At 41.2% G+C, this 12,226-nt stretch overlaps 1 protein-coding gene across 5 annotated transcripts in view; it reads left to right on the top strand.

Moving 5' to 3' along the window:
* Window positions 1-12,226, top strand: part of LOC127619619 (DNA topoisomerase 2-beta-like) — a 150,078-nt gene that overhangs the window by 85,672 nt on the left and 52,180 nt on the right. For all 5 annotated transcript variants that reach the window (XR_007967590.1, XR_007967591.1, XM_052092528.1 and 2 more), the window contains exons 13-21: window positions 3,868-3,993; window positions 4,113-4,223; window positions 4,314-4,419; window positions 4,505-4,614; window positions 8,113-8,205; window positions 8,607-8,721; window positions 8,918-9,039; window positions 9,905-10,053; window positions 10,200-10,431. Coding sequence is in view for 3 of the 5 variants with exons in the window: in XM_052092528.1 (XP_051948488.1) it covers window positions 3,868-3,993; window positions 4,113-4,223; window positions 4,314-4,419; window positions 4,505-4,614; window positions 8,113-8,205; window positions 8,607-8,721; window positions 8,918-9,039; window positions 9,905-10,053; window positions 10,200-10,431 (1,164 nt within the window). In the remaining 2 variants the exon portion in view is untranslated. The remainder of the gene's footprint in view (window positions 1-3,867; window positions 3,994-4,112; window positions 4,224-4,313; window positions 4,420-4,504; window positions 4,615-8,112; window positions 8,206-8,606; window positions 8,722-8,917; window positions 9,040-9,904; window positions 10,054-10,199; window positions 10,432-12,226) is intronic.

Here is a 12,226-nt window from a genome sequence, read left to right as displayed (position 1 = left end):
CTGCATCGGAGAACGGTCCGGCGTCTGACGCGGATGACTCGACTGGGCTGCCGCCTTCGGGCCAGCATGCCCAGTTTGAGGCTGACGCCCAGATGTCCGACATGCTTGCCCGGGCCGCCGCCAGCGTAGGGCTGGACTGGAACCCTACGTCTTCCCCACAGCCATCGCGGCTTGACGATTGGTTCCTCGGGTTCTCCACCCGTCACAAAGCCTCTAGCTCATCCGCTCTCACTACCCTCGACAGCGGAGCGGCCCACGAGTACACGCCGGTCCCCCAGGTGTACTGAGTGGTTGCGATCCACCTGTGCCCCGAGAACGCCGCCACCTATGCTCCCCTTCAAGGCCTGTAGGTGACGTCTTCACTTCACTGGAGCTGGTAAGAAGACCACTCCGTCCCCCGGTGGAGGGCTGGGAGGAGAATCCTTTGTTGAATTTATTTCATTTGCCGCACCCCCTTCGGGCTGTGGTCCCACATTGCAGTACCTGTCCCGCACCGCAGCGAAGCCTTGCCGGGTATGTCAAAAATAACTGTCCCCTTAGTGCCCCTAGCTCGGAGTTTGGATGCGTGACTCTCACGTCCCAATCAGTCACGCTGGCTGGCCAGGACCATTCGACTCGGTTACGCAATTCAATTTGCAAACGTGACAAAACCCTGCATGCGGAAATCACGACTCTCATACTCGAAGACGCGAAAGAGCCTGTCCCTCCAACCGGGATGAAGGGTTTCTACAGCCCTTCATCGGACCCAAGAAAGGCGGCGGCTTACGACCTATCTTGGACTTGCGAGTTGTCAACCAGGCCTTGCGCAAACTCCCGTTCAAAATGCTCAGACAAAAAACACATTTTAACTTGCGTCCGGCATCTAGATTGGTTCGCAGCGGTAGACCTGAAGGACGTGTATTTCCATGTCTCAATATTGTCTCCACGTCGACCCTTCCTCCGGTTCGCGTTCGACGGCCAGGCATATCAGTACAAGGTTCTCCTCTTCGGCATATCTCTGTCCCCTTGTGTCTTTACGAAGGTCGCAGAGGCAGCCCATGCCCCGCTTCGGGAAGCCGACATCCACATACTCAACTGCCTCGATGACTGGCTCATCCCACTCCCGAGAGTTACTATGTGCCCACAGGGACCAGGTGCTCAGTTACCTCAGCCGTTTAGGGCTTCAGGTCAACTGGGAAAAGAGCAAGCTCACCCCGGTTCAGAGCATCTCTTTTCTTGGCATGGAGTTAGACTCAGTCTCGATGTCAACGCGCCTCACCAACGAGCGCGCGCAGTCAGTGCTGAAATGCCTCACAGCGGTCCCTTTAAAACTTTTCCAAAAGCTCCTGGGGCATATGGCGTCCTCCGCGGCGGTCGGCTTACGACCGATCTTGGACTTGCGAGTTGTCAACCAGGCCTTGCACAAACTCCCGTTCAAAATGCTCACACAAAAAAACACATTTTAACTTGCATCCGGCATCTAGATTGGTTCGCAGCGGTAGACCTGAAGGACGCGTACTTCCAAGTCTCAATATTGTCTCCACGTTGACCCTTCCTACGGTTCGCGTTCGACGGCCAGGCATATCAGTACAAGGTTCTCCTCTTTGGCAACGGGCACGCGGCTGCGGGCCATTGGAAAGGGACCCCACTGCACTGGGACATCAACTGCCTAGAGTTGTTGGCTGTACTTTTTCTCCCTCCAGTTCAGGGTAAACACGTCTAATTTCGATCAGACAGCACCACCACGGTAGCGTACATAAATCGCCAAGGCGGCGTCTCCTCCTTTGGAGCCAGCAGCAACTCAAGTCCCAAGATTTGGGAACTGTTCAGCAAGGCTCAGGTAGACCTGTTCGCCTCCCGAGAGACCTCCTTCTGCCCGCTCTGGTACATCCGAACGGAGGCTCCCCTCGGGGCAGATGTGCTGGCACATAGCTGGCCCACGGGACTGCGCAAGTACGCATTTCCCCCAGTGAGCCTTCTTGCACAGGTGCTGTGCAAGGTCAGGGAGGACGCTCACTCTAGTGGCTCCTTATTGGCCCACTCGGACTTGGTTCTCGGATCTTGTACTCCTCGCGACAGCCTCTCCCTGGCGAATTCCCCTGAGGAAGGACCTTCTTTCTCAGGGACGGGGCACGCTCTGGCATCCGCACCCAGACCTCTGGAACCTCCACATCTGGCCCTTGTACGGGCTGCAGAACATCTAGCTGGTCTACCACCTGCCGTCATAGACACGATCAACCAAGCCAGAGCCCCCTCTACCAAGCAAAATTACGCCCTGAAGTGGCGCTTGTTCGTGAATTGGTGTTCTTCCCGGGCTGAAGACCCACAGATGTGCGCAGTGCAGGAATAGGTGCTCCACAGGATGTGGGGGCCCTATGTGGACTTATCCCCCTGTGTGTATTTTCTACGGTACGGTCCCCTTGCGAGCAGACCCGCGTCTCCCTTGGGCAGTCCTCACGGACCCCCGGTCGCCGAGTTTGTAGCAACTCCTCTCTCCCAATGAGGTAGGATCTACCACCGCGCCATTCTCCACATATGACCTAAAAGCCCATGTGATGTATTGCACCACAATTTACCTCCCCCAGTCTGGGCAGGTGTGGTCTCCGAAGGGTCTTTTCCCCCTGAAAGAATAGGAACAAAGAATAAGATCGCTTTCCCCAGTGCGTATGATAGCGTTAAGATGGCCCCAGCCGCTTAAACTCTATGCAAGAAACATAGAGAGAGAAAAGGCGCGGCTGGCGCGGCCTGCTCCCATGCTTGGCACGTCGCCTTGTTCCCCCTTGTCGGGGGTAAAGTGGGGGTTTATTTTAAAAGTGATTGATTCCCCATATATATATATATATATATATAGGGAATCAATGTATATGTGTATATAGATTTATGTTGTTTTTTTCTTTGTGTTAATTTGTGAATCAATATAAATGTTAATAACAAGAAAATGTTTGTGTTTACTCAGGTTGCCTTTGTTTTATGTTAAATCTTGTATGAAGATAAAAAATACAATACAATACAAACATAAAAATACAAACATATCTGACACTGTTTAAATAAATAAAAGAATCTGTTAAGTTTAATCACTCATATTGGTTATCAGTTCGACTTTAGTTTGACACTAAGCCTCATTCTTTATAGGGCTATTTATCCTAATATAGAGAATATTTTTAAGGCGTTTTAAGAACATTTTTGTGTTTGTTTATTTGGAATTAACCAACCTACAGTATTTTTCTCAGCAAAAACTTTGCAACAACTATCGCATTACCAACAGGGAAATCACTTTAACAGTGACAGTGAGCAGAAAGCTTACATACCTGTACAGTATAACCAGTAATGATAGTATAATATAATGTAATGTGAATGCATCAAAGGAGATTCATGTCATCTTTGTCATTTTTCTGAAAGTCGTGAAAATTTGCACCACAGTGTCACAACATGGGAAGGACATCTGACTAATTTTTCTTTTAACTGTTAGGGGCAAAATTGTTTTGTGGGACAGTCATTATTTAAAAAAAAAAAATTATTTTCCCACAATAAATATTAAAATGGTCTATGCTTCATTTTTACTCTTTGTTTAGATTATCATATTATTAAACATGTAAAATGTTGTATTTTTAGAATGGATATTCATAGTTTAATATTGAATATAGCTTAATATTGTCTGGGACTAAAATGGTAAAAAATCTTTACATAAAAGGTATTTGAAAAATACCAAAAACAAATGATGACGGTCTGGTAAAAATGTTTACAACTAATTTTTAATGAGACCCTCATATAACAAAAAGGAAAAACTAAAGTTTTAATGAAAATCAACCACTGGGACAAGCGCCCATACAGTTTTGGGCTATTTTTCAGTTTTACATTATTGGGAGTTGACCCTTGTTTTAATTGTAGATCATGGAGAACGCAGAAATCAACAACATCATTAAGATCGTGGGTCTTCAGTACAAGAAGAGCTATGACGACTCGGAGTCCCTGAAAAGCTTACGCTATGGAAAGATCATGATCATGACCGATCAGGTGCATTTTTTATTTGGTTAGTTTGTATGTATTATTTGCTTTTTTGAGTTCTTGTTGATCCGTGAGTTACAGAGATGTTTTCTATGACAGTAAGTAATGTTTGTGTTGTGTACTCTCAGGATCAAGATGGCTCTCACATCAAGGGTCTCCTCATTAACTTCTTCCATCACAACTGGCCATCTCTGCTGAAGCACACCTTCCTGGAGGAGTTCATCACGCCCATTGTCAAGGTACAACACTCATCCAACGGCATGTACAACACACAAGCCATGCAGATTGCTGCTGTATATTTACACATAACTTTAAAACACTCTCTGCAGGCTAGTAAGAACAAACAGGAGATGGCATTCTACAGCATTCCAGAGTTTGATGAGTGGAAGAAACACACAGAAAATTATAAAACATGGCACATTAAGTACTATAAAGGTTTGTTTTCTTTAGGCTCCTTATTTTAAAGAGACTGCATCTACAAATCAGGAATGGAACTATGTGTTTCTTTCATGCATATCAGGTTTGGGTACCAGCACTAGCAAAGAAGCAAAAGAATATTTTTCTGACATGGAGAGACATCGAATTATGTTTAAATACAATGGCACAGAAGATGATGCGGCCATCACACTGGTTAGTTTTGCACAACATACAGTTTTACTCTTGTCTGTGAATGACTAGTTCAGGCCTAAACTTTATTATAGTAGTGTTGGGTTTTGTTTCTACTATATTTGGTAGTGTGTTATGTCTGTTCAGATATTAAAAGAATATACAAACAAAGGCACACACATCCAATATACCAGGTATTAGGGTGCAGAATCCAAAAAAACTCATAATACAACAGAAGAAAACAAAGGAGATGCACACCTAAAGCAAAATTCCATCAACAGGATTTTAATATACGTAACGTTTTGAGCATTCCGCTCTTCATCAGATTTGAAATGAATTCAAAAACGGCATCTTAAATAGAATAGGTCACATGATAATATCTGTCACATGACCAATTGCCATTAACATACAATGAAATATTGACAAATAAACATACATATAAAAATAAAATACAATATATACATTTCCATATCATTAAATGTGTTTCATACAGATGAAACAACACAATACATAGATGGTACAGTGCATCCGGTATGCAAGAATGCATGTTATTCACAGCACTTTACTTTTTCCACATTTTGTTGTTACAGCCTTATTCCAAAATTGATTAAATTCATTATTTTCCTCAAAATTCTACAAACAATACCCCATAATGACACCGTGCAAGAAGTTTGTTTGAAATCTTTGGAAATGTATTAAAATTAAAAAACGAAAAATCACATGTACATAAGTATTCAGCCTGCATCCTATTTCCACTGATCATCCTTGTTTCTACAACTTGATTGGAGTTCACCTGTGTAAATACAGTTGATTGGACATGATTTGGAAAGGCACACACCTGTCTATATAAGGTCCCACAGTTAAAAGTGCATGTCAGAGCACAAACCAAGCCATGAAGTCCAAGGAATTGTCTGTAGACCTCCGAGACAGGATTGTATCGAGGCACAGATCTGGGGAACGGTACAGAAACATTTCTGCAGCATTGAAGGTCCCAATGAGCACAGTGGCCTCCATCATCCATAAATGGAAGTTTGGAACCACCAGGACTCTTCCTAGAGCTGGCCGCCCGGCCAAACTGAGCTATCGGGGGAGAAGGGCCTTAGTCAGGGAGGTGACCAAGAACCCGATGGTCACTCTGACAGAGCTCCAGCATTTCTCTGTGGAGAGAGGAGAACCTTCCAGAAGAACAACCATCTCTGCAGCAGTCCACCTATCAGGCCTATATGGTAGAGTGGTCAGACGGAAGCCACTCCTCAGTAAAAGGCACATGACATCCCACCTGGAGTTTGCTAAAAGGCACCTTAAGGACTCTCGATGAAACAAATATTGAACTCTTTGGCCTGAATGGCAAGCGTCATGTCTGGAGGAAACCAGGCACCGCTCATCACCTGGCCAATACCATCCCTACAGTGAAGCATGGTGGTGGCAGCATCATGCTGTGGGGATGTTTTTCAGCAGCAGGAACTGGGAGACTAGTCAGGATCGAGGGAAAGATGAATGCAGCAATGTACAGAGACATCCTTGATGAAAACCTGCTCCAGAGCGCTCTGGACCTCAGACTGGGGCGAAGGTTCATCTTCCAACAGGACAATGACCCTAAACACACAGCCAAGATAACAAAGGAGTGAACTCTGTGAATGTCCTTGAGTGGCCCAGCCAGAGCCCGAGTGAACATCTCTGGAGAGATCTGAAAATGGCTGTGCTCCCCATCCAACCTGATGGAGCTTGAGAGGTCCTGCAAAGAAGAATGGGAGAAACTGCCCAAAAATAGGTGCCATGCTTGTAGTATCATACAGAGAAAGACTTGAGGCTGTAATTGGTGCCAAAGGTGCTTCAACATAGTATTGAGCAAAGGCTATGAATACTTATGTACATGTGATTTTTTTTCGTTTTTTATTTTTAATAAATTTCCAAAGATTTCAAAAAACATTTTCCACATTGTCATTATGGGGTATTGTTTGTAGAGTTTTGAGGAAAATAATAAATTTAATCCATTTTGGAATAAGGCTGTAACAACAAAATGTGGAAAAATTGAAGCGCTGTGAATACTTTCAGATGCACTGTATATGTAATATTAATATGCAATGTATATGTAATTTAACTTACATTTCGCAACATCTCAAGATGGTCTTATATTAAGTCTTCATTCAAACCCCTTGGACTCATAGTATTAAAAGTGTAAATCCAATACAATAATTTTCTTAACAACATACAATCAATGTCAATTTTGTAAACTCAAGGGATGAACATCTGAAATTTACTTTATCTTCTGATGCCAACAAAATGATTTATTTAGATATCCTAATTATCAGAGACAATAAGGGATTAAATACTGATTCATATCATAAACCCACTGACAGAAATTCTCTTTTACATGGTACATCATAACGCCTCGTTATCCAAAAGAAAGTATTCCTATCTCTCAGTTTCACAGGATTTGATGAACTTGTAGTACAGATGTTGATTTTGAAAGACAAACTAATTATTTAAAAACACGTTTCAGAAAAAGAGGCTTTAAGAAAAATTGGATTTGCAATGCTTCATCACGTTTTGAGAATAAATCACAGACTGATTGCTTAACTACTAAGAGAGATAAAAAATCTGATCATATGGGTAGAATTGATTGTCCTATACAATACTGACCTGTAGCTCAAGACTTTAAAAAGAGTATTAAGAAACACTGGCACATTATTGAATCAGATCTGGCATTACAGAGTTGTTTTTTGAATCCCCTTTAATGACTTTTAAGAGACCTCAGAATCTTCGGAATTTACTTGTAAGAGCTGATATTCCTCTGAATACCCCTACTCATTTTTTTAGTTCTGTTCCTTGTGGTAATTATCCTAGTGGCAACTGCCAACAGTGCCATTTTACTTACAAAATACAAACATTTAATTATCCACAAACAGGAAAAAAATATAAAGCAGTGTCATCTCATGCTCTACAATAATGTTATCTATATGCTGCAATGTCCATGTGGCCTTGCATATATAGCAAAAACTACCAGAGCCATTAAAACTAGGATGGCAGAACACCGTAGCAATAATAGATCTACAACCAGCCCTGTAGCGGTACATTTTGCCAGATTTGGACATAGTGGAGCCACATTGAGATATATAGGATTAGAAATATTAAGAGTCCTAGGGGTTTGATTGAAGACTTTAATATTAAACCATTTTTGTAAATTGTGTATCTTGAGATGTTGCAATATGTATGTTAAATTTGTACGGGATTTTGTAAGATATGTATTAACGCTTTCATCTGTTTGAAAGACATTTAAATATTGAATTGTATGTTAATGGAAAATTGATCATGTGACAGATATTATCATGTGACCTATACTATTTAAGATGCCGTTTTTTAATGAATTTTATGTCTGATGAAAGCGGTATGCTCGAAACATTAGGTATATTAAAATCCTGTTGATGGAAATTTGCTTTAGGTGTGCATATCCTTTGTTTTCTACTATTCAGATATTTAACACATCAGACAGATGGTTGACTGTGTTAAATCTATTTTTAGGCGTTCAGTAAGAAGAAAACAGATGACAGGAAAGAGTGGCTGACTAACTTCATGGAGGACAGACGGCAAAGGAGGATGCATGGACTGCCTGAGGTACAGCAGTTAATCATGCACTCCAGCTAACAAGAGAAAAGATTGCCTAATTAAAGAGGTGCTATAGGAACTGTAAGAGGGTGAATCTCACAAAGAACATGTACAGGTCATATTTTACCCCAAAAACAGAAGATAAACAAGTGATAATATTTTCCATAAAGATAATAATAATAATAATTATTGTTTTTTGCATTGTGACATTTTCATGGTAATTACACTATAATACAGTAATAAAAAGCAACCAGTTTGGAATTGTAAAAAAATTACAATTAAATTATTACAATTAAATAAAATATTGTTTAAAATATTGTATATACATGTTTGTGCGCTTACAAATGCACTTAATAGTTGAACTTGGATAATGTTTCTGATCTTACACTGTTCTGGTTTACTCATTACAGCAATTCCTGTATGGCACCGCAACACGACACCTGTCTTACAATGACTTCATCAACAAAGAGCTGATCCTCTTCTCCAACTCAGACAATGAGCGATCTATTCCCTCGCTTGTTGACGGTGGGTATCTTCAGTCCGGCATCAACATTCTCTTTCTGGAGCGTTGCATCAATAAATGTATTGGAGAGTGAACATCAAACTCATCAACTAATCGCAGTTCTGATAATGTTTAACCCAAATGATGGTTATTTAGAATAAAATCCCCAACTGCTGCTTGTGTTATAATAATGTCTCTGCTTTTGTCTTTGTCATGTAGGTCTTAAGCCTGGTCAGAGGAAGGTGTTGTTCACCTGTATGAAGAGGAATGATAAGAGAGAGGTCAAGGTTGCCCAGCTGGCTGGATCTGTGGCTGAAATGTCTGCTTACCATCATGGCGAAGTTTGTAACAACCAATTAATTACATTGTGTCTTTAAAACAATAACTGGTCATTGCACATTATAGAGTGTGCATTATTAGATATGTAGACAGGCAGACTGAATTTATTGATCCTGAAGTGGAAATGTAGTTCAAAACAGCAGACACATAGAATAAGGATTGTAAACAGCTGCAGCCATACACAACAGCAGTTTGGTAAAATAAATTGCAAAACATTATAACAGTGAAATTAAAAATGTTATGAATGTCAGGCATTCAAATTCTGTATAAATATTCAGAGCTTTCTGTAGAATTCTGCATGTGCAGTTTTCACATGAGCCTGCTCATAGTTGTTGCTTTCAACACTTTGGTGAAACAAAGTGTATTTTTTTTTATCTATAAGTCTAGAGTGAGATATATCATTTTTTGTTGTTGTTATTTTCCCAGCTGCTCTGGCCTGACTTATACAGCCTGACCATGACTCAATACATGGTCAATAAAAAGTTTCACACCTGTTATTTGTAGTTCCTGTTATCAGAATCATCAGTCATTAGTAAGCTTCTGCAGGTGATACTGGTTTGTCTTATACTGGAAATCGGTGTAGAGGATGAACAGGAAAGGACTCAGGACGGAGCCTTGGGGTACCTCAGTACAGCTCACAATCATCTCCTGATACTATACAGATTTAGTAACAAATTTAGCAAATACTTTCTTTAGTAGCCAACATATTTGTCCCTCAAAATTAGGATTTAATATATTTACAAAAATACATATAAATATTGCTATAAAATGAAGACTAGATTAATGAGAATATTCTAAATTTGTGATAACAGAGTGACAGATTTCAAACAGCTGGTTTTAAAAGAAAGGTTTTTGTCTCATCTGCAGCAAGCCCTGATGATGACCATTGTCAATTTGGCCCAGAACTTTGTTGGCAGCAACAACATCAACATCCTTCAGCCTCTCGGTCAATTTGGTACTCGCATCAACGGCGGTAAAGACGCTGCCAGTCCTCGTTACATCTTCACCATGCTCAGGTAAGACTTGTTTTTTTTTAGTAAATTGTGTCGTAAGTGGTTAGAGCTGGTGTACTGGTGCATGCTGGGCTTGTTCGATGTATTGTTAATGTCTGATATTATTGAGGGGTTGAGATCTACAGGATGTTTTTATGTATGTCTTTCAGTCCATTGGCCAAACTGCTGTTTCCTGCGGTGGACTCCAGTCTGCTGAAGTTCCTGTATGATGACAACCAGAAGGTGGAGCCAGAGTGGTACATTCCCATCATTCCCATGGTGCTGGTGAACGGAGCTGAGGGCATTGGGACTGGCTGGGCCTGTAAGATCCCCAACTATGACCCACGAGAAATCGTTAACAACGTCAACCGTATGCTCAACCATCAGGACCCTCTACCCATGGTAAAACATTCACACTTGCAATGATCATTGCTTGATTTCAGTTTTAGTACTCTTGTACTGTATGTTTGCTGATATGCCAAAACATCTGTGATTCGGTTTCCCAAAACTGATCTTTTACTCTGTGTAACCCTCTACAAAGCAAGCAAATCACTTGCATATTGTTCAAATCTTTAAATATACGACTAAAAATGTCATTAGCCACTGGCTGGTACATTTTCAGATTTCACACAGCTTTGATTGAGTAGTGGTGAAGAAGTTTTGCACTGAGATTCTTTTACTTTGTGTTGAGAGTTAAAGTTTGGTTTGACATTTTTCCATGTACTGTGTTCAAAGACTAAATCTACCCAATCCATTTGTCAGTGAATAATGTCTCTTTTAATACCCATTCTGTTATTTACAGTCAGTCGTTGATAAAAAAATAAGAACACAATTTAATTATAATCACAAATTGCGATAAGAAATTGTTTGACATTCGAGAATATTCTCAAAGATACAGTACCATTTTAGCACTTGTTTTACATATCAATGTAAATACTTGTAAATATTGCAAATATACATTGTTGTGGCAAAAAATTATCAACCAACCATTATCACTGCGTATGAGACACTCTGACTCAAACAGTCTTTTAAAATTATTTATTCTTGCAAGAAGGACCCGGTCATTACACAGGAGTTCATCTGTGCCGTGAGTGGGACCCAGAAAGGGAGGGCTGACTTGTATTTTATACTCTTTTATCCCAAGGTTTTCTGACAGAAGCAGATCCTCCACCTCTGCATCCCTCAGACACAGAGGCATTCCCCTGTAATGAGTATTACTGATCAATGAGAGTAGTATGTATTATGTACGTTGTGACAAAAAATGATTTATTGCCCTGATTTATGGTTTAATTGCTGTACATTTGACCTTTCCCTCCGCCCCGCTCCCCTCCCTCCGGCAGTTGTAGGCTACATGCTGTGATATGGCGTGTCTGTTCTGATACCCCCATCGGTGTATTTAAAATGGGTTAGGTTTGTTCATTGCAACTATTCAGCAAGTATTTTGTGATTTCCACTTGTGCAATGGCTGCTCCCAGCACTCCTAAAAAAACAATGTTAAATGATGTAAAAAGACTTACTAAGATATATTGGGCTCCGAGGAGATGTCATGGTCCAGGCATGACCAGGTCTCTCCATTAGCCGTTAGAAGATCTGAAATATGAATTTCATCTAAACAACACACAGTTGTGTGTGTACGACTTTGACAGAACATCTTGTACTGTTAAGTTATTCAACAAGGGTGATGCAATGGATGAAGACCATTGTTTGTATTTCACGGAAAAGGACTGGGATGTATTTTACAATCGTGTTTGGAGGGATCTGAATAATGGAGCATCTCTAGAATCATTTCCAAGAGACCGTGTGTTTGGTAACCACACTATCAAGAGGGTGGCTGACCATGTCTACATACTTACCAGCTGAGGACAAACAGGGTCTCAGTGACAGAGGGTGTCCTTTCCCAGAGACAGAGCACAATGAATGTTTCCAAATGAAGTTTTTGTTTCAGTGGAAAGATATTCCTATACTGAATGATGTTTTTTCAAAGATAGACAAACTGTTTAAATGGTGTGATGCAAATGACCAATACAATGTAATTAAGGTCAGCCTGTTTGACCCCGAAATAGCGTGGGAGTGACCGCGTAACACCGCCCACCTTCTACAGACCTTAAAGGCTGGCGGTGACTGACCGCATTTCAAACCAACATTCAAACCAACATGTCTCAAGACTTTACTACATATCTTCCTGGGCCCGTCGCAT

The sequence above is a fragment of the Xyrauchen texanus genome, chromosome 26 (genome assembly GCF_025860055.1).
Source record: "Xyrauchen texanus isolate HMW12.3.18 chromosome 26, RBS_HiC_50CHRs, whole genome shotgun sequence".
NCBI lineage: Eukaryota > Metazoa > Chordata > Actinopteri > Cypriniformes > Catostomidae > Xyrauchen > Xyrauchen texanus.
The sequence above is the reverse complement of the archived record's forward strand: the minus strand, read 5'-3'. Positions and strand labels throughout refer to the sequence as shown.